The sequence below is a fragment of the Medicago truncatula genome, chromosome 5, assembly GCF_003473485.1.
Source record: "Medicago truncatula cultivar Jemalong A17 chromosome 5, MtrunA17r5.0-ANR, whole genome shotgun sequence".
Classification (NCBI taxonomy): domain Eukaryota; kingdom Viridiplantae; phylum Streptophyta; class Magnoliopsida; order Fabales; family Fabaceae; genus Medicago; species Medicago truncatula.
Genome location: NC_053046.1, coordinates 30807779 through 30831240, shown reverse-complemented (window position 1 = coordinate 30831240; position 23462 = coordinate 30807779). Strand labels below are relative to the sequence as shown.

Here is a 23462-nt window from a genome sequence, read left to right as displayed (position 1 = left end):
GACTGAAATAAATGATCATATTGGCCAAGGAATCACAGTTGGAGATATGATATGTCGGTATTTATTAATGATGTCCAACTACTATAGCATATTGACCTGGTATTCATTACAGCAACATTGATTTGGTTTTTATTTTTTCCCACTTTGACTTTGTGCCTAAGATTAAAAATTTGGCACAATTTAGAATTCCTCGATGATTAAAAACACTTTATTTTTTTGAAGGAAAATGTTAAAAACACTTGTTAAGAAGATAAAAAAAACAAAATAATTAATGAAATAAAAATTAATCTTTAAAGTTACAATAAGACAAATGTACGGTTTATTTCGTAACAAATGCATTTAGTAGTATTTCTCTTTTTTATTTTAAAGAAAAAACCAACTTTTGTTTCTATTCTGTGTTTAAATATTAATTAACTTTGAGTAAAAATATTGAATTATAGAGAACATTCCACAAAATCTATAGTACAATTTATAGTTTATTAACTTATTTAATTAAATTTCTATGTGATTTAATTAAATTATATAATTCCATTTTTTTTAATTTGATAATAAATTTAGGAAGTATCATCTTTAAGGTGATAAATAATTTGAATAAATTAAAATATTAAAATTGACAACCATTTAAAAAAAAAAGAATTATAAGGTGACAAAGTATATTTTGCTTCTATTAGTATATTTGTCATGGGGGCCAAAAGCTATAAATATTTGTACGACTTTGACTTGTAAAATGTTACCTAAACAATAACATAACATTTAAAACAAGTATTGCAAGCAACTCATTTTGGTTGGACTGAAACAAAATCTCTTTGAAGAAATGGTCTTAGAGAAATAAATTATAAGGGAAGAAAAGACCAAATGCAATGATTGCATTTATCTTAAATTTTTGGTACAAGAAATGATCTTTGGATCTTCAACAACAGTTTTGGCATCAACAAATGAAGAAATCAGCAAGCACCAATTTGCAATATCAGTCTAGTCAAAGAACAAAGAATTCTAATTTTCAACATAGTTCAGAAATTGATTCAACAAAGAAGCAGAATTCAGCACTGAAAAGTTTCAAATCTGTTGTCAAAATATTTGCTTTGATTTTCTCTGGCAGAAGAAAAACAGCTTCAAAAGTTATTGGAAATGATGACAGAAAAAATACATCAAAACCAAGATTGATGTTATCATGTAAGTATGATGAAAAACAATATTTTTTTGCTTTTTAGTTTATTTGAAATGTTTTTATTGTATTCAACCTCTCGGCTGAACTTTGGATTATCAAGGTCATTTTCCTCTGGCACGAGAGGTTTCAGAGTTAAGACCAAAAATAGATTATGCTCAATCCTTTATGTAAAACTATGATCAAATCATGGAAAAAAGTACATGCATGCATAGTCATTTCAATATGTACACTACCATAAATTAGTCATATTGTGACGGTATATAGACCGGAAAAAGTAAGTTGAGATTTTCCAATATTGATTAAGATGTATCTTAATTTGCAGCTTCAACTGATTTATCATCCGAAAGTAGTAACAAGAATTCTTCAAAATGGAGATTTTCTTCTTCCTATGCATCATCTAGTACTACAAGTGAACAGCTTGGAACTGGGAATTTCACTTTTGAAGAAATTTACAAGTCAACTGCAAAATTCTCTCAAGATAATCAAATTGGAGAAGGTGGATTTGGAACTGTCTATAGAGGAAAGCTTAATGATGGAACAATTGTCGCTGTGAAGCGCGCCAAGAAGGTATTTAGCATTGCATAATATTCATCTATTCAGTTTAGTAATCTCCATAACTTGTTCCATTTGTAACTGTAGATGATGAAACTATGCATTTAGGTAGATACCAAGACTCTGTCTGCTTAAGTTATAGCGTCAACTCTAATCATACAAGTGCTTATGAATAAATATTTCTATAACAAACGATAAAAGAAAGGCAAAAAGTTTTCATGTCGCTGTAAACTATTTTCATATGCTATCCTGTATAGCTTCTTTAATAAGCCTACAAACGTAATAAGTTGTTTCAAAAGTGTTATGTCAGTAGATAAAGTAAAATAAGTTAGTCAAAACAAACTCGAGAATTTTACTAGCATATGTCATTAGACAGACATTTTGTGTGTTTCTTTTGTGGAATTTTTTCCAATGTAGTGAAGTTTGTTTCTGTGTTTTTATACAGGAAGCTTTGCAGAGTCACCTATATGAATTCAAGAATGAAATATACACTTTATCGAAAATTGAGCACCTGAATCTTGTGAGGTTATATGGATATTTGGAACATGGAGATGAGAAGCTTATTATTGTTGAGTATGTTGGGAATGGAAATCTTAGAGAACATTTAGATGGTAAGTTCTGGTTTTGTAATACAGTACAAAGGTGTTAGGGATAGCTCATAGTTACTGATAAATAAATGGGCAGATTTAATAAAATATGGACCGTAGTATTTACTTAATAATTGGCCGAACTTAGTTACCAAACATCGTGTGCTAACTTTTTGCATTTTCCGTATTTTTATTCTTTAAACTGGAGTTATTTTGTTCCAACAAAAGGAGACCTAAAAGTAGTCAATTATTGATGCAGGTATTCGGGGTGACGGACTAGAAATTGGTGAGCGTCTAGACATAGCAATCGATATAGCTCATGCAATAACTTACCTTCATATGTACACAGGTATGTCACATAGAAAACAATAATATGTTACAACATATCTGAATTGTTTATAAATTTTAGTGTATCTGACTGTAATATCTGGGAAGGCTATTAGCAATATCTGTTCAAGTAACCTTACATTGTCTTGTTCATTCTATCTCAATTCCTAAAATTGTTAATATAATGGTATAAATAAAATCTTAAATGGTTATCAAATGTAGATTCAACATATCGTGAATCGGAAGAACTATTTTCTGAATTGTGAATAGAATCTTATTATGAATAGTAAGATACATTTGTAAGTAAACACTAGTGACAGTTATATAAAAATTCGATATATCATGTATGAACCTCAAAGTAATTGAAGATACAAAGTTGAATAAAATAAGTGGCTGAGTACCTCAAGTTTAAGTAGTGATTCATATTGGAATAAATCGAGATACATCATAGTGACTCGTTATTCGCCATAATGAATTGGGATTCAATATGGTATTCATGTTAACTATCAATACACATTAGGGATTCATATAGATTGAGTTCGACTTTGTATTGAAACAAGATAGAACTCACATGTATAGTAAGATGCTGATAACCATTGAATGTCTGAATTTTGTGTTGTTTAATTGACAGATAATCCAATTATACATAGAGATATCAAAGCATCAAACATCCTAATTAGTGAGAATCTAAGGGCTAAAGTGGCAGACTTTGGTTTTGCAAGATTGTCCGAAGACCCTGGTGCAACTCATATTTCAACTCAAGTTAAAGGAACAGCTGGATATATGGATCCTGAGTACTTGAGAACTTATCAACTCACAGAAAAGAGTGATGTTTATTCATTTGGTGTATTGCTTGTTGAAATGATGACAGGAAGACATCCAGTTGAACCAAAGAAGAAAATTGATGAGAGAGTCACAATCAGATGGGTATGCATGTTAAATCTCCCAAAAACATTACAAAAAAATATAATAGTACTTTTACAACATTTTTTATATGATTAGAGATCAAACCTTTTCCTTCGGTGAAGTTTTATCGATTGCGGACCATGGTGTGGCGGGGTGTGTGGAGAGTCCTATATTGGATAATATATGGCTTCGAAAATGTTATAAGTGTCAGACATACTTGACTTTACAAGCTAGTTTTGTAGAGTTGAATTAGCTCCGAGCCAAATTTTAAAAACTAAATGGCTGCATTTATTAGATTTTATCCAAACATAATTTGCATGTATGCATGCAGGCAATGAAGATGCTCAAGAACGGAGAAGCTGTGTTTGCAATGGATCCAAGACTGAGAAGAAGTCCAGCCTCCATCAAGGTAGTGAAGAAAGTTTTCAAGCTAGCTTTTCAATGCCTGGCACCTTCAATACATTCAAGGCCACCTATGAAGAATTGTGCAGAGGTTCTGTGGGGAATCCGTAAAGATTTTAAAGATGAAACCACTCCTCTTCCTACCTTACCTTCTCATCAATCTGAAAACTTTCCTCAAAGAGAAAAGAATAAGCATATAACATTTGGTATTGAAGATGATGACAGCTACAAATTTTCCTCTGCACCTAATCACATTCGTTCATGAAATTTGTTTATTGTTTGAATTGTTCTGGTTTTAAATTGCGGTTGCAGTCGTGGTTATGCTGTGTACCTTTATACTGTGGTAAAAGGCAGACGTGGCCGTAATTGCGGTTGTGATGCCATTGAAAAGGCCTAAAACTGTTATACTGTGGCCACAATTGCAGTTGCAGACCGCAATTTACAACCATTGTTTTCATAGTCAATGGTGTATGCCAGTTTGGCTTCAATATGATTGTAGTTTTTCTGACCTTTTGATTATACCCTACTGATTGATATCAAATATTTAATAAATAGAAAAAACATGAATTTTTTTATGAGGTTTATGTGGAACAATATGGCATATATAAGAGGAGAGATAGTTGAAGGTAAAAGACTGATAAACATTGGGAAAAATGAAAACCTTCTGACAACAAGTTTGGATAAACATTTCAATGAACACTTGGACAAATTAGTAAAAAAATAGTTGAAATCATAATGAATATAAGAATAAGGATGAATATGACATTTTGTTAAACTTTCTGCAAAATAATTGTCTTGTGAGTGATGCTAAAAATACATGTTCATTGTGGCTATACGCACTTCTTGAATTTGTTGGTTTGATCAGTTAAAATTTCATCATTTATATGTATTTGCTAACTGACTGCAGTGGCATGGACATGATAAGTTGGTATTTAACATGTTGGATATTTTGTGAATCCATTGTGTCTAATGCATTAGAAAAGAATAAACATATTTTCATTGTTGTTCATGCTTGTACATTTTTTGAACAGATGGATGACTTATAGCCTATGAAGCACAAACTCTGACACGAACACTAGACACGACGTGTAGGCACCATGGATCATTAGTACAATCTCATCATTACTAATCATTAGTACTATTACCTGTTAACCTATCAACAACAATCTCATTATGTCTTTTCTTCTCATTAAACCTTGCCTTTGTAGAGAAACTTTTCTTCCAGAAAATGTTTACTTTCTTCACAAGAAACATCGCCTTGACAAGTGCAGGCCTAGATTTTGTTCTTTTCTATGCCTTTTTCTTGAAACAGCGGAAACTAACGCTATGTAGTAATCGCTACTCGGTTCAGGACTACCGGTGAATTTCGTGTACCGAAGATCCCAATCAACATCCACTTGGTTTCCTTCGACCTCAAATGTTTTGTACCTTTTTTAACTCCAGAAGGGCAATGGCTTCACATCAATCTTACAGCTGAATTGTGAATCGCCTCTTATGCTATCGACAGTGACGTATAACAGATGGTTGATACGATTTTTGCACCATAAAACCGAGACATTTCTTCAAAATCCAGCTACAATTGCTTGGTAGAAACATGTGACCGTTCTTTGTGAAACTTTGCCTGGAACAAGCACCTCTGTTGTTTTCTGTGCTAAATCATATGATCCTTATTATTTAAAAAAATTTGATTTTGCAAAAGTGGGAGAATGTTAGAAATTTTGCTGATATTTTGTGGGCTACGATCAATTATTGGTTATCTTTTGCTGTCATGGAAATAATAATGTACTTTGATTAGCAGTGTGCACTACACCCTTTTGACCGTTTGATTATACTTAGGATGAATGCCTATTCTTATGCACTAATTATAAAATGAAGGGAATTTATTTGAATATTTCCTGTGACTGTCTTTTAATAGGCATTGAGGTTTTGTAGTTTTTCAAAGCAAATGATGGCGCTTCTGTTCTGCTATCAAGTTAATCCATGTGATGCCTGTTACAAGCCTATCAAAATAACTATTAGATTAGTCATAAGTCATTTAATCTTTCTTCATTTACACAATTCTAAACCAATTATGTTATTGGTTTTTGCAATTTACTATGAAATGGGTCCACAACAGACCAATGACCCCAACTTTTCCAAATTCGGCCACCACCTTCTTTTTAAAGAAAAGTAGATGCTTTCCGTATTTGGATATGAAAGGACCACTTCACAATATGACTTCAAATAAGATGGAAATAGTGCAAGAATTTAGAACCTGTACATGTGCAATGTACCTTAAAAAAAAGTGTACAATTTCGTCAAAAATTGAATAGCAGGAAGCAGCTTGGAAACATCGCGGAAATGACGTAGTGCTAATTGACCTCACGCATATTATTCTTATTTATCTGTGTGTGTGTGTTCTCTTCAGAGTATACTTTCTATTGAGAAACTCAGTTTTATTTTGTTGGTCAAATTATGATGAGAAACTATATGATTCTTATGTTCCATGCATTGTTTGTGTTATTCTTCATTGTTGGGTTCAACTCTGCAATGGAGAATGATGAAATGAAGTGTGAAGAGAAGGAGAGAAATGCACTCCTCAAATTCAAAGAAGGCCTTCAAGATGAGTATGGCATGTTGTCCACATGGAAGGACGACCCAAATGAAGATTGCTGCAAATGGAAGGGAGTTCGATGCAACAATCAAACAGGTTATGTTCAAAGACTTGATCTGCATGGTTCGTTTACATGCAATTTGAGTGGTGAAATTAGTCCTTCAATAATTCAGCTTGGAAATCTCTCACAATTGCAACACCTTGATCTCAGAGGTAATGAACTCATTGGAGCAATTCCCTTCCAACTTGGAAATCTCTCACAATTGCAACACCTTGATCTCGGCGAAAATGAACTCATTGGAGCAATTCCCTTCCAACTTGGAAATCTCTCACAATTGCAACATCTTGATCTCAGCTACAATGAACTCATTGGAGGAATTCCCTTCCAACTTGGAAATCTCTCACAATTGCAACACCTTGATCTCGGCGGAAATGAACTCATTGGAGCAATTCCCTTCCAACTTGGAAATCTCTCACAATTGCAACACCTTGATCTCGGCGAAAATGAACTCATTGGAGCAATTCCCTTCCAACTTGGAAATCTCTCACAATTGCAACATCTTGATCTCAGCTACAATGAACTCATTGGAGGAATTCCCTTCCAACTTGGAAATCTCTCACAATTGCAACACCTTGATCTCAGCAGAAATGAACTCATTGGAGCAATTCCCTTCCAACTTGGAAATCTCTCACAATTGCAACACCTTGATCTCAGCGAAAATGAACTCATTGGAGCAATTCCCTTCCAACTTGGAAATCTCTCACAATTACAACACCTTGATCTCAGCTACAATGAACTAATTGGAGCAATCCCTTTACAACTCCAAAATCTTTCATTGTTACAAGAGTTAAGGTTATCGCATAATGAGATTTCAGGCTTGTTACCTGACCTTTCAGCCCTTTCATCTTTGAGAGAGTTGCGTCTATATAACAATAAACTAACTGGAGAAATACCCACGGGCATCACATTGCTTACGAAGTTAGAGTATTTGTACCTAGGCAGCAACTCTTTCAAAGGTGTCCTCTCTGAATCTCATTTCACTAACTTCTCCAAATTACTAGGCCTACAGTTGTCTTCTAACCTGTTGACTGTGAAGGTTAGTACTGATTGGGTTCCGCCTTTTCAATTAAAATATTTGTTACTAGCATCTTGTAATCTCAACTCTACCTTTCCTAATTGGCTTCTTAATCAAAATCACTTATTGAATCTTGATATTTCAAACAACAATATCATCGGCAAGGTTCCCAATTTGGAACTTGAGTTTACCAAAAGTCCTAAAATAAATTTGAGTTCAAATCAACTTGAAGGTTCCATTCCTTCCTTTTTATTTCAAGCAGTTGCACTGCATCTTTCCAATAATAAATTTTCAGATTTAGCTTCCTTTGTATGCAACAATAGTAAGCCTAACAATCTGGCAATGTTGGATTTGTCAAACAATCAATTAAAGGGTGAGTTGCCTGATTGTTGGAATAATCTAACCTCATTACAGTTTGTTGAACTGAGCAATAACAACTTGTCGGGTAAGATTCCATTCTCAATGGGTGCTCTTGTTAATATGGAGGCTTTGATTTTAAGAAATAACAGTTTGAGTGGACAATTTCCTTCCTCCTTGAAGAATTGTTCAAACAAATTGGCTTTGTTGGACCTTGGAGAAAATATGTTTCATGGTCCAATACCTTCATGGATTGGAGACAGTTTACACCAGTTAATAATCTTAAGCCTTCGACTCAATGATTTCAACGAAAGCCTGCCTTCAAACCTATGTTATTTGAGAGAACTTCAAGTCTTGGATTTGTCACTAAATAGCTTATCAGGAGGAATCCCAACATGTGTAAAGAATTTTACTTCAATGGCTCAGGGCACCATGAACTCAACTTCATTGACGTATCATTCGTATGCAATCAATATTACTGATAATATGGGAATGAATTTTATATATGAATTTGATCTATTCTTGATGTGGAAAGGTGTGGACCGACTCTTTAAAAATGCAGATAAGTTTTTAAACAGCATTGATCTCTCAAGCAACCACCTTATAGGAGAAATACCAACAGAAATTGAGTACTTACTTGGATTGACATCCTTAAATTTGTCAAGGAACAATCTTAGTGGGGAAATAATTTCAGACATAGGAAAATTCAAGTCACTTGAATTTCTTGATCTATCAAGAAATCATCTATCAGGCACAATTCCTTCCAGTCTAGCTCATATTGATCGCCTCACTACGTTGGATTTGTCAAACAATCAGCTTTATGGAAAAATTCCAATTGGAACGCAGCTGCAGACTTTTAGCGCTTCAAGTTTTGAAGGAAATCCTAATCTCTGTGGAGAGCCACTTGATATAAAATGTCCAGGAGAAGAAGAGCCGCCAAAACATCAAGTGCCAATAACTGATGCAGGAGATTACAGTTCAATATTTTTGGAAGCATTATACATGAGCATGGGGCTAGGATTCTTCACTACTTTTGTTGGCTTTATAGGGTCAATATTGTTCCTACCATCTTGGAGAGAAACCTATTCCAAATTCTTGAATGCTTTGATATTGAAAGTGTTCATGTGGTGGAAGCAGTGAATACATGTCTAGTTGTTCTAAACTGGATGAATGCTAAGCAGGTACTTCTGTTCTTTCCTACTTAGTTAGTTTCACTTTTATGGTTTAACTGAATCATGAAAACTTTTAGCAATGGGATAGTTGCTTTATTAACTGCTGTAATTCGTTAACCATGTGACTGTTGATATATGTGTAACTAAACATTTTCTACAATTTGTATTGCATTTCTCAATGTTCAATAATCTGTCATCAAAGACAGTATCAATCTCATAATATACATCATCGTAGTTTTCATAGTCAAGTTAATCTATACATATCACATGTCCTGATCAAATGATTAGTTACTTGTGTTTATGTTTTTTCTTGTACTAAAATTGCACTGATTTTATGACATTTTCAAGTACTAAAATTAATTCTTATTTTTGCAGGATCTCGTATTCCTAAAGCATGGGATGATTACATCGTTTTCTATTATAGAATAATTTAGATTGGTTAGCAGTGTGGAGTTCACACTCTTGACTGTTTGGTTAAGAGTAGGAATAGGAAAGGATGAATAAATGACATTTTGTTAAGACTTTAGTGTTTTATTGTGTTTGTTAGGCTTTCAATTTCAAGTTTGACAGTTTTTGTATGGAAATCTTCTGTTGTCAACTTAATAAAAGAAGGTTTTCAAATTAGCTTTTCAATACCTTGCACCTTCCATACATTCAAGGCCACCTATGAAGAATTGTGCAGAAGTTATGTGGAGAATACGAAAAGATTTTAAAGATGAAACCACTCCTCTTACTGCCTTAACATCTCATCAATCTGAAACTTTTTCACAGAAAAACGAATAAGCATATGTTATTTGGTATTGAAGATGAGGACGGCTACAAGTTTTTCTCTGCACCTAATCATATTCACTCATGAAATTTGTTTATTGTTTGAATTGCTTCAAATCATGGTTTTAAATTGCGGTTGTGGTTAAACTGTGGACCTGAATATTATGGTAAAATACGATAGATGTGGCCACAATTGCGGTTACAGTGCTGTTATGGAAACCTCTAAAACCGTTGCATTGCGGCTGCAAATTTGATTGTAGTCCACAATTTAAAACCATGCGACACACATTTCTTGAATTTGTTTGCTTGATCGGTTAAAATTTCATCATTTATGTATTTGCTAACTCACTACAGGCATGGACTTGATAAGTTAGTATTTAACATGTTGGATATTTTGTGAATCCATTGTGTCTAATTCATTAGAAAATAATAAACCTATTTTCATTGTTGTTTTAAACAGATGGATGACTTCTAACCTACAAACCGCAAACTCCGACACGGACACTTCACACGACACGTAGACACTGCTGATATACATAGAACACTGACACCAACACATATATTGAATAGCATTGAAATGATGTAAAAAACAAAAACTAACAATTAGAATTTTCTCATTCTGAATGGATGAATGATTCTGTCAAATACATATCATGAATCACTTCTATGATCGATCTTACTTACATCGTCTGCAACAAAAACATACAATGTAGCAAGGTCTTCCAATTAAATTAGCAACAATAGTTGCAATAATATCCATTCCAACCTACTCAAAAATGAAACTAGCTAAAAAAAAAAAAATCATGCTACTAATTAGTGACCCTCCACTATCATACATTTTTGGTTTCTTAACTCTATTACTCAATCTTATAAGCATATAGAACAAGACAAAACTCAAAAGTAGCATTATTAAGAGTTGAATGATAACCAAGACTACCATCATCACTTTCGCAACTTTGAACAGCACTACCTTCCTTTTCACTTTCATCTTCAACAGGCCCTGGTTTAAAAATGAAAAGTCCAGGTCCTGAACCAGAACCACTAAACAACCAATCATGAACATCCCAAAAAACTTGCACAGGTTGTTTATTAACCATAACAGTTTGATTCCCTCTAAATTTCCACTGCAAATTCTTAACATGAATCAAAACAATTCCATCAATGCTAATCCACATTTCAGGATCATTAGTACTATTACCTGTTAAACTATCAACAACAATCTCATTCTCTTTTCTCTTCTCATCAAACCTCGCCTTCGTAGAGAAACTTTTCTTCCCAAAAACGTTTTCTTTCTTAACAAGTAACATCGCCTCGACAAGTGCAGGCCTAGATTTTGTTCTTTTGTATGCCTTTTTCTTGTAATCTCCCAACAACAAAACAACCTCTTCGTCCAAAACTAACGCTACGTAGTAATCGCTACTTGGTTCAGGACTACCGGTGAATTTCGCGCTCCGAAGATCCCAATAAACTTCCACGTGGTTCCCTTCGACCTCAAATGTTTTGTACCCTTTTTTACTCCAAAAGGGCCATGGCTTCACATCAATCTTGCAGCTGAATTGTGAATCACCTCCTACGCTATCGACCGTGACATGTAACGTATGGTTCATAAGATTTTTGCACCATAAAACTGAGACATTTCTCCAAAATCCAGCTACATTTGCTTGGTATAAACATGTGACCGTGCTTTGTGCAACTTTGCTTGGAACAGGCTCCTCTATTGTTTTCTGTGCTAAGTTATACGCTCCTTGTGTTGATACTGATTGTGATCTAAAGGCACGAAAAGCCATTAAAATATTCTCTCTAACAAGATCAAATCATCAAAATAAGAATTCAGATTCTAATGTTCTTGTTGTAACTCTCATTATGGTGATGTTAGGTTCTATGAGTGAATATGATGAAATTTGATTAACTTGCAATGGCGATGGTATTGGTTTTTTTACAGAGAAAAATTTGTTTGGCTGAATTTTGGGGTGAGAAAGAGAAAGTTTGTTGTTTTGGTTTCTTTGTTTGGAGAAAAAGTCTCCATCTAGAGGCTAGAAACAGTATTTTACCCGAAAGATAAGGGAGCATAAGGAATGTCCTTTTAGTTCTCAACTCTCAAGCTATCTTTTTACTAACTTTCTTCTAATCTTATTCTTGGAGATAGAAAATTATAAGTATTTATTTTTAGGGAGAAATCTGAAAGTTAGTTATCTTATAAATATGAAAGTTAGTTATCTTAGAAATCTGAAAATCAAATCACACAACAAACACCAATTATAGCACAACAATATATTCATCTTCATACAATACAATTTATGACATCAAAATATGTTCTATGAAAAGAAATCAACAACAGCTGCCAAGTACGTACTATAAAAAAAATTGAACAACAAATGCATAAAATATTCAACAAGAACCAAGTACGGTTCGACATGCTAGCATATCTAATCTAATCCTTAAAAATGGAAAAGGTTAGTATTCATTTTGGTCTTGAATGTGTTAACAACAAGTAGCCACAATAATCTCTTAATGTATGAGAATTTTAAAATAGATTGTGTACTTCGTTGGTCAAAATATTTTTTTTAAGGAATTAATCAATTAACATTAAAATATTTCGTTAATATTGTCGTATTAGTTTTTCAATATACTTGTTTATTTTCATACTGTCATATTAATCTTTATATAAAAAGAATTATAGTGAGCATTGATGATTATTTTAGCGTTAAAGACAATTTGGACTAACGTAGTGTATAATTAAGGATTATTTTAAAAAATTTGATATATTAAAAGACTATCGTGGCTATTTGTTACACATTCAGGAATTAAAATGACTATTAATGTTACCATATCTAAATTAATGCAAAATAATTTTGTTCTTCAGGTTTTTTTAATGTCATACATTTTATATTTTACACTAGGAAATGTTATTGAATATATTATATCTTTATATGACATTCTATTATTTAAATTGTAGTTTTTCAAGAGTCTATAATTCATTGATAGATGTATGTATTATGAGTCCTCGTAAGCTTAATTCATTTAGTTGGTATAGTGCATAAAATATGCAAGGTTTGGTGTTCAAACCTCGATCACCGTCAAAAAGATGTATGTATTACCAACCGAGAATAATTTTTACGTGGTAAAGAACTATTGTTTGACTAAAAAGAACCGACAAGACGTATGTCGTCCTTAATTTTGGTCGTATTTTTAAAACAACTCTGTGTATTTATCTAAAAACATATAAAAATTACTTCTCTAAATGCAGGACAATGAAAAAAGCTCCTGATTCAAATAATGTTTTTGATCTCCCATTAAACAATATTAAGGATGACAAAATATTAGGATTAATGCCAAATATTTTGTTGGGGAATATTTGAGTACATTTTTTTCAAATGTTTTTACAATTTAGTTTGTCGTTTTTCGATTTGGTAAGTAGGGTGTTTTGATCTTGGTACTTTGTTCTTTGTATTTGGGGTGTTCAAATCTAATCCAATTTAATATATTAGTAAAATTTTAAACTGCTAAAAAAAACCCGTAAAAAAAAAACTGAATATTTTTTAAAGCGTTTGGATGGTGTTTTGTAAAAACTATTAGGATCAAATTAGATTTCAGATCACTTTTTTTTTTAAAACTAAATTGAACCGCAAAAGTAAATTTTAATGTTTATTTATTATTTTATTAGTATTTTTTTGTTTTGTTTGGATAAGACAAGAAGTAGGGGAGGCATCAAGGAGCCCAGAGACATCCCAACTACGTTGGCACCCCACTGGAACTCCTATCCTATACCAACTACTTCATATATATTAAAAAGAAAAGAAAAATATAAATACAAAGAAGGGGGACTAGGCCGTTACCTTCAAAAGAAAAATATGAAAAAAGGAAGCAATAAAAAATCAGAAATCTTAAGGAAAGCGGTAATTAGGCAAGTCATTTCTATCTCTAGAGAAGTCGAAAGCCAACAGAGGAGGTAATTTATCAAACCAGGAGTGTCAGACTATAAGTTTTATTAGTATTGACTGAAACTATATAAGTTTTATTTGCAAACGAAAATTTAACCAAAATAAATGTATATAAGGTGAGTTATTATTTGCATTTAACAAGTAAAACATGTCTTAACATACATTTTTGTTAATCGATGAAATAAGAAAAACATTAATCAAATGCAAATTATATTGAGTGAATAGGTAAAAAAAACTCATGAAATTATAATTTTCGTCAAAAACTCCCCATAACTTTTAAGAAAGTTCAAAAAAATCCTTGAAATTGTCAAACGTTAGTCAATTACCTTCTCCGTTTGTTTTGGTTGTTAAATGACTTTTTATGGCTTTCTTCATCTTCTTCCTTCCACTTTTTTCATCATCTTCATCAATATTCATAAAAAATCTAGAAAAATATTTAAGAAATAACAACCATTAACAACATCATCATCATCTCATTACTACACATCCACCACCATCAACAACAATAACACCTCCCAAGTTAAAGTTATAAATCTAAAGTTGTTTTCTCATAGAAAGCTTGTTTTCTCAAAAGTATTAAAGTTGAATGCAAGGGACATGTTCACTCATTCACTCATAAGAACTTCACAATTTTCATAGAAAGCCTATTTCTTTAAATTAGAGTTGGAATGTGACCCTAGTCTAGTGTTGTTAGATATAGAAGCAGATTTAATTTTTGTAGAAATAGCATAATCAGTTCTTTAAATTAGCACATTTATAATTAGTTCTTGATGTATATTAATGAGATGATGATGTTGTTAATGGTTGTTGTTTCTTAAATTGTTTTTGAAATTTTTTATGAATATTGATGAAGATGATGAAAAAAGTAGTAGGAAGAAGATGAAGAAAGAAAAAAATATTAAAAAATAGTCATTTAAGAGCCAAAACAAACGGAGAGGGGTAATTGACTAACGTTTGACAATTTTATGAGAGGTTTATGAAGTTTCTTAAAAATTAGGGGGATTTTTAACAAAAGTTATAATTTGAGGGTTTTTTTTTTGTGCCTATTCACTCAAATTATATTAGTATATAACCAATGAAAAATGATATTTGTACAACCAATTTAAAGTTGGTTAGTTAAAAAAAATAACAAAGGTGTCACCTGATGCACATTGCATTGCATGAAATTATGGTCCCACAAAATAAGATGGGACCCATACAATAAACTTATGAGGAATAATATTTTGACATCCGATTTTCAACAACTTTTGTGACAACTCTATTTTATACTCTCATTATACTTTTATTATTTTTCTTCCTTTTTCTCTCTCTATTGTTATCATCCAATAAGAATTGAGGAAAAAGATTATCCCTAAAAATTGTTAAAAATTGGATGTCAAAATATCATTCCTCTAAACTACATGCATATTTCAAGGTTTTTGTTTATTGGTAGGGATAACAATAAAAGGGATGGAGTTCATGTGATTACAAGTCACGGTCCGGAGTAGTTACTTTTTACCTTAATTGGCATTTTTATATGTTGATTCCTTAGTTATTTGTTACTTTGTTTTAAGAATTAATCCATATACATGTGAATCAATTATGAATGACGTCACTGTTTCCTTTTTATCAATGTTTGCTCAACCATAATTTTTTTACAACAAACCATGTGTTAAGATAAACAATGTCTCTATTAGAATAACTATTAACTAATAAATAATTGTTTCTTTAGGTGCAAAATCCTTGAGATCCAAGTTTATCAATGATGTTTTTTTTCTTCTCAAGTATCCTAGTGGTTAGAGCTTACACATTTTAAATATGGAGAGGTAGGGTGTTTGGAGTTCGAACTCCGACCCCTGCATATAATATCTAATATCTCTACCAACTAAGCTAAATTTATGAAGATTTCTCAATGATACTTAAAAATTAGTCTTTCACGGAGATTTCTTAATGATACTTAAAAATTAGTCAAATTCTAACAGAATAAGAACAACTCACTCTGGACAAAATGAACACTACAAAAAGTTTATTTAATTTTATCTGTTAAACATATTTGATCATCGTATGTGCCGAAATTGGTATCAATGCAATTAAGCGCAATATAAAAAAAAATAGACGAACATTGTACCAAAAAAAAAAAAAATAGACGAACATATTAGTGTCTTTTTTTTTTACAGGAAATAAGCTTCATTCATTGAAATGTTAAAATATCAAAACTGTAATCAAAATGATCATGGGTTGGAACATTCCCCATTCATATTTTACTATAAGCTAGCAACACTCTAATGATACATTATTGAACTTTTAGAAGACATTGAGTCATTAACAAAACCAAATTAAAATTCTAATAACCAAACTAAAATTTCAATGACCAAAGGTCAACAATAAATCAAGATCCACAACCTTTAAATTCATCCAACTTCGAAAACAATATTTACAAGTGTTCGTCCAAATTGATTATAGGTGGTCTTTAGAATGACCAATTCCATCACATATGAACAAGACATTTGCAAAGTCAAGAGAATATTAATGTCTGTCTTTCTGTTTGTATCAATAAAAATATGAAAAATAGCTAAAGACACGATCACATTTACAAGAGCACAAACAACCCTATCGATTGGTCTCCTAACAAACTTAAAATGGGAGTTTCTAAAGGAAGAATTTAAAACAGGCCGACAATAACCAATTATGTCACCTAATTACAAATTTAGATAAATAGACACATTTTTTTCTTTTTAAAATATCATTACAGACCAAATTATCTTATCAGTAATAATATTTGAACAATCATTTGAGACAAATTTTATGACAACTTATTTTCTCTCTCTTTTTATTAGTCAAAAACAATAGAAAATAAAAATAAAAACATAATATAAACATGAGAGAGTTGTCAACCAATTGTCATAAAGTGGTTGTAATATCACCATTTCTCGCATCATATCATATAAGGAGTACGAAACTGCCTTTCTGCCGGTGACATGTGGTTAGAATAACTAGAAGCTTCTTTGTGTCAGGTGTAACAACTTAATCCCACATTTTATTTTTATAATAAAAATGTATTCAAAATAAATAAACATGCAAGGGTGTCACATATCTTCATAAAAATTCAAACAATTTTATTTATAACTTCAAAAATATCGCAGCTGAATAATTCTAGAAAGAAAAAAAAAACATTAATAAAATTGTCACATCATTAAGAATCTTCAACAAAGCTGAATTCAAATTGAATTCTAAAGCAAAGGAAAGACTAAAAACAAAAACAAATCGTCCCGACTCCGGTGTTACTAATCAGAGCATTTGAATCTATAACACTCCAACAATAGTGACTAAATAAATGGGTAAGCGCCAACGACGTCTCCAACTACTCAATGCTACTTAGCTTCTTTTTCCTGCAAATCTACACCACAAGTGTGTAGGCGCCCAACCCGCCACTAGAGGGTGAGAATATATTCAACATAAGAAATGCATAAACACATGTATAGATCCATAACAAAGAACTCATCATTTACATTTAGGCATGTATACATCACATACGAATAATATTCACATTTAAATATAAACCTTCGTTTTATAAAAATCAATATGCATGAATCAACATCTTATACAACATACAAGTATCAACACCATTTAAGTATATCAAGTACACATTTAAAAAAATACAGATCATTCACACATAATCATATAGAAGCACATCATTGAATATCACATCTTAAAATAGTTACACTTATTTAAATAGAACATAAATTAATTTCACATCTTTAAATAACAGATCAATTACACATCGTTAAATGCCACATTATCAAATAATTTACAAATTACACATCATTAAATATATAATCAAATTCACTACATCTTTAAATATTTTGGATATCAGAGGTATATTATTAATTTATATCCACTACATCTTTAAATATACTATATCTTCAAATATGCTTGACAGTGAATACAATGTCGCTAACTCGACTATATATGCATGTGGTACCAGTTTTGTATATCAGAGGTATGTTACTGATTTATCCCGATCTTTAAATTAGACTGACCATGAATGCATGAACACCAAGTAATGACTCAACAATGCACATCTTTATATGACTCGACAAATACACATCTTTAGATAACACATCTTTATATGACACATCTTTATATAACACATCTCTAAATCACACATCTTTAAATAACACATATTTATATAACACATCTTTAAATCACACAACTTCAAATAGCACATCTTTATATAACACATCTTTAAATCACACAACTTCAAATAGCACATGTTTATATAACACATCTTTAAATCACACAACTTCAAATAACACATCTATATATAACACATATTTATGTCAACACATCTTCAAATAACTCATCATTAAATAATACATCGTCGAATATTTTATCTTGTGCACATCGTTAAATAACACATCGTCAAATAACACATCAATACACATTATTAAATAATACATATGATAATAACACATAATTATTTATGCCAATTAAAAAGAGAAGAAAATTCATAGTAATGTGATTAAGATGAATATACCAAAATAGAAATGTGGTGTGGTGCATCATTCATGTGACTGTTAGCAATAGAGTTGAAGTTGAAAATAACATAGTTGAAAATGAAATGATGATCATTGATGGCCCTTCCAAATTGTTTCTATCATTTACTTATCCTTTTTTGTTGATTAGTATGTTATTTTCTTTCACTATTAGTCTCTTTTACTTATCCTTGCATTAAAAATTAAATGGTGAGAAGCTAAAATATAAATTAATGTAACATACAATCTTAAATTTCTAATGAAACAAGATTTTGTGAGCTACGAGCAAATTATTTTATACAAAAGTATTTAATACACACATCTATGGTTATAAGACCAGCTAAATAGTCTTTGAGCGAACACACGTAAATAAATTATTCTAAAAATATTCAATCATTTTTTTTATCAATTTCATTTTTACTATTGAAAATGCTTCTTTATATGTGTGTGCAAACACTATTTATTTGGTGTTATGACCATATTAAAATTCCTCCTACCTCAAGAGCTAATAGAATAAATTAATTTAACCAAAAAGAAAATAACTTACCATTGTCAAAACTAGGTTTCATTACTTCTAAAATTAATTAGTCTTGTCCAAGCTAGCACTTTATTCAATCCTTTGGAACAATTGTTATACCAACCTCTTTTGTGGAATCATACATATGTAATGGTATGCGGTCCTAAGGTCTTTCTTATAGTGCAGTCACATGTTTATGTTTATATCTGGTCCCAACCTCTTTCTTGCCTTGCAGTCATATGTTATGTTATGCACACAAATCGTTTTCTCCGGTCCTATTCAGTCCAAGTGATCTTTGGAATAATAAGAAACTTCCATATATTGTGTTTTCTATTGTTTATTACTATGATACAAAATTTTATTATTATTTTCTTAAAAGCACAAACTAATTCACTGAAATTAGTATCGGAAAAAATCACTTTGTTTCTTACGATTTGTGTTGTTCCATACGATTTGAGTTCTACTAACGCAAACTAACTCTCATAAATCGTATTCATGTTATGACTTGTCTTTTAGTGAAGTTCATTAACCACTTAACTCTAATCACTTTGTTTCATTAATAAAAACCCACTAATTCATTTTTTCTTAATGGTAAGAAACAATAGAGAGAAAGAGGAACATGATATGAGTATAAAAGATAAAAATTGTCACAAAATAATTCTACAAAAATTATTTTTCAAATAATTTTATCATGTAGAAATATGATTTTCCAATTTATTTGGTATTGTCTCTTTTTTGTTTTTGTTTTGTTTATGTTATTAAATAAATGCACAATAATAATAAATGTAACAAAGATTAAAAAAAAAAACAGAGAAACTGTTCCATTGAAAGGGTCTCACAAAACAAAATGGGACCGCCCATGCATATATTATGACTCGGTTAAGTTTTTCATCTTCTTTCTTCAAACAAAACAACACATACCTCTCTCTCTTTCCTCTCATTTTTTGTCATTTTTCATTCTATCTGTAACACACCTCCCCCCATGCATATCCTCTCACTCAATCTCTCCATTTTCTTTCTTTTCTTCAAATATGACATGAAACTCACTCACTTACTCTCACTTTCACTCACTTATGTTCATCAACGCCTTTTTTTTTTTTTCTTCTCATTCTTCTACTTCCTCTGATTTCACCATGTGAACAAATCGGTATTTATTTAAGTTTTTTTCTCCACAACTACTACCGGTTGAGTGTGGTGTTGGTTGCACCATCCTTCCTTCACCCTCCGCCTCCGTCGCCGGTGGTGGAAGTGAGCTACTCTCCTGCTAGAATAGAGAAGCATGGTGATGGATATGGGATAATGAAATTTCTTAATTTTCTTCTGATTTTCTCCCTTTTCGTACAAATTACTTTCATGTCTCACCGCCTATACCTTTTCTTATGTTATGTTTATTAGCCTTTTTCTTATGTTATGTTTATTTTATTAACTCTAATTCGATCAATGACAATATAACCATCTATTAGTTATGTTTATTAAGTTATGTGTTTCTTAAGGTTACTTGAACAGATATTGCTAATAGCCTTCCCAGATAGTACAGTTAGATACACTAAATTTTTTAAACAATTGAAATATGTTCTAATATATTATTGCTTTTTATGTGACATACTCGTGTACATATGAAGGTAAGTTATTGCATGAGCAATATCGATTGTTATGTCTAGACACTCACCCCGAATGCCTGCATCAATAATTGACTACTTTTAGGTCACCTTTTGTTAGAACAATAACTCTCATAAGCTTATGTTTTTCTTATGTTATGTTTATTAACCATAATTATCTGTTTTAATGTGACTTCAACACTATATTTCTATGTTATTATTTGTAACTGAATTACTAAGATTCATGTTTTGTTGGAATAATTTGATCTTGGTCACATTTAACATATCAATGGGAGAGGACTAATAGGAAGCAGATCGAATTCCGTCTTTCACACCAATATATATATATATATATATATATATATATATATATATGTTTTTCATTCCTAATATTTGGTTATGTCTCCTTACGTGTCTTAGTTGTCGATGAGAAGTAAATAAAATAAAGTACAACTATTATGAATTTTATAGTTAAAGAAATGAACTTAATATACTGATACATATATGTGTGTGTATGTTTGTACATATATGTGTGTATGTTTGCGTGCGTGCGTGCGCACATGTATTACTTAATATTTCATATAGTTTCATTTATTTTTGAAAGATTTCTTATACTTTCATAACTCTATCCTCCTTCAATCCTAAATAGTAAAAACAGTTATCTTCTTTGTCTTAAAATTATAAGCAAAAAATACAAATTTTTACCCTATTTAATCATGTTTAGAAAAACAACTTTCTAATTTTTTTTACTTATTATGATAAAATTGAATGCAAATTATATTCAATTTACACTCTCTCCTATTTTCTCCATAACCAATAATCAATAAAAATTGTTTATACTTATTTGTGTGAAACTAATTCAGAGCAGAACACAAAAAGCTATACTCCAAATTATTATGTTTTGGTATTTTTATTAAGTGATAATTGATTGCTTTTTGCTTATAATTTAAAATGGAGGGGGCATGTTAACATAGAGAATGAACAATGTTTAACAGTTAACACCCTTTGAGTTGGTTGTGTGTTTTGACCGTATGAAAATGTAATATTTGTTTTCTAACTTCTCATCAAACCTCGCCTTCGTAGAGAAACTTTTCTTCCCAAAAATGTTTTCTTTCTTCAGAAGTAACATCGCCTCGACAAGTGCAGGCCTAGATTTTGTTCTTTTGTATGCCTTTTTCTTGTAATCTCCCAACAACAAAACAACCTCTTCGTCCGAAACTAACACTACGTAGTAATCGCTACTCGGTTCAGGACTACTGTGAATTTCGCGTTACGAAGATGCCAATAAACTTCCACGTGGTTCCCTTCAACCTCAAATGTTTTGTATCCTTTTTTACTCCAAAAGGGCCATGGCTTCACATCAATCTTGCAGCTGAATTGTGAATCATCTCCTACGCTATCGACCATGACATGTAACGTATGGTTCATAAGATTTTTGCACCATAAAACTGAGACATTTCTCCAAAATCCAGCTACAATTGCTTTGTAGAAACATGCGACCGTGCTTTGTGCAACTTTGCTTGGAACATGCTCCTCTGTTGTTTTGTGTGCTAAGTTATATGCTCCTTGTGTTGATACCGATTGTGATCTAAAGGCACGAAAAGCCATTAAAATATTTTCTCTAACAAGATCAAATCATCAAAATAAGAATTCAGATTATAATGTTCTTGTTGTAACTCTCATTATGGTGATGTTAGGTTCAATGAGTGAATATAATGAAATTTGATTAATCTGCAATGGTGATGGTGTTGGCTCTCAAGCTTTCATTTTATTAAGTTTCTTCTAATCTTATTCTTGGAGATAGAAAATTATAAGTTTTTTTTAGGGAGAAAATTGAAAGCTAGTTATCTTATAATTGACTAGAAACAGTATGTTACAACATGTGTATTTCTATCCGTTTTTTCTACTATCCTTAATTATATACTCTTTTTGTCCCACATCGAATCATCTAGTTTCACTATGTGTATTATTTACGAGACATACATTGACCATATTTTTTGACTAAAATATAAAGATAAATGGTAGCATATAAGATATTGTCAGATTTGTCTTCATAAATATTTTTGAAACATCAAATTTTTAATAATTTTTTCTAATAAATAATTAAAAATATTAAAGATCAAATTTGTGTATTGGTATATATGAAACAGTCAACTGAGTCGATCATTATAGAACGGAGGAGTATCTATTTTATCGTATACGCTTGTTATCAACGCTTAAAATTAGTGATACGCACTAACACATGTTGAGTCTAGCGAATAAGGCTAGTCTCTCGTGCCGTCTCAGATCATGATTTGAATCCCAACCTATAAAAATATCCATATATAATGTCAAACGCGACTTGATTAAGATTATAGAAGATACACTTTCTTTATAGAAAATATATTATAAAATAAACGTTGTCTAACAAGCATAAACAAAATGGTCTTGCATCATGTGTTTTTATCACCATTGTATCAATAAGCCACGTCATATTTTATTTAATTAAATGGAGAGATTTATTGATGTATTGATGGAAACTAACTTATTCATGATTCAAGACTTTGTCTCATTTGTGCACTATAGAATTGACCTATAAAATATATAAATCTTTTATAAATTAATTTAAAATTTCTACACTCTTTAAAAGAATTGTTATTACATTTAGAAACACCCTCGTTTTTCGATAGATAGATTAAAATCAACAACTTTATTTGAAAACAGATTGAAAAAATATTTGAAAACAAATTCAAATAAAAGATAAAACACTTATTTGCAATTTTGGCATCTCTATTTTATCATATTCAAATGAAACTTGATTCCCATTTCAAAATCAAACATTTTAGTCCCTTTACTTTAAGATGCGGAGCCAGGATTATTGTAAAGCCCGGGCAAAAAAAAAATTGCAACACATTTATATGTGTTTGCATAAGAAATTGCAAGCAAATAATCAAAAAATTTAAAGAATTGTCCAATTTATAGGGGTTATATAAGAAATTCATAGA

General features: G+C 31.3%; 3 protein-coding genes and 1 pseudogene across 3 annotated transcripts; 2 read left to right on the top strand and 2 right to left on the bottom strand.

Annotated features, from left to right (window-relative positions):
* The first annotated feature begins 859 nt into the window (after positions 1–859).
* LOC11410912 (calmodulin-binding receptor-like cytoplasmic kinase 1) lies at positions 860–4520 on the top strand. Its single transcript, XM_003615519.4, has 6 exons — positions 860–1173; positions 1491–1735; positions 2166–2331; positions 2567–2656; positions 3266–3561; positions 3872–4520. The coding sequence occupies exons 1-6, from the start codon at positions 936–938 to the stop codon at positions 4205–4207; spliced, it is 1371 nt and encodes a 456-aa protein (XP_003615567.1). The 5' UTR covers positions 860–935; the 3' UTR covers positions 4208–4520.
* A 1433-nt stretch (positions 4521–5953) lies between these two features.
* LOC11406288 (receptor-like protein EIX1) lies at positions 5954–9856 on the top strand. Its single transcript, XM_003615517.4, has 2 exons — positions 5954–9149; positions 9516–9856. Exon 1 carries the CDS (start codon positions 6397–6399, stop codon positions 9106–9108), a length of 2712 nt encoding a protein of 903 aa, XP_003615565.2. The 5' UTR covers positions 5954–6396; the 3' UTR covers positions 9109–9149; positions 9516–9856.
* Positions 9857–10759: 903 nt separating this feature from the next.
* Positions 10760–11695, bottom strand: LOC11405791 (uncharacterized). The gene has a single exon (XM_003615516.3). The coding sequence runs from the start codon at positions 11693–11695 to the stop codon at positions 10766–10768; it is 930 nt and encodes a 309-aa protein (XP_003615564.1). The 3' UTR covers positions 10760–10765.
* A 9771-nt stretch (positions 11696–21466) lies between these two features.
* LOC11410911 (uncharacterized) lies at positions 21467–22086 on the bottom strand (annotated as a pseudogene).
* Positions 22087–23462: the final 1376 nt, after the last annotated feature.

Bases quoted from the DNA above. Each gene is read 5' to 3' on its own strand.
- LOC11406288 (XM_003615517.4), top strand. From the start codon at position 6,397: ATGATGAGAAACTATATGATTCTTATGTTCCATGCATTGTTTGTGTTA.
- LOC11405791 (XM_003615516.3), bottom strand. From the start codon at position 11,695: ATGGCTTTTCGTGCCTTTAGATCACAATCAGTATCAACACAAGGAGCG.
- LOC11410912 (XM_003615519.4), top strand. From the start codon at position 936: ATGAAGAAATCAGCAAGCACCAATTTGCAATATCAGTCTAGTCAAAGA. The intron at 1,736-2,165 runs GTATTTAGCATT...GTTTTTATACAG, and splicing joins CTGTGAAGCGCGCCAAGAAG to GAAGCTTTGCAGAGTCACCT. The intron at 3,562-3,871 runs GTATGCATGTTA...GTATGCATGCAG, and splicing joins AGAGAGTCACAATCAGATGG to GCAATGAAGATGCTCAAGAA.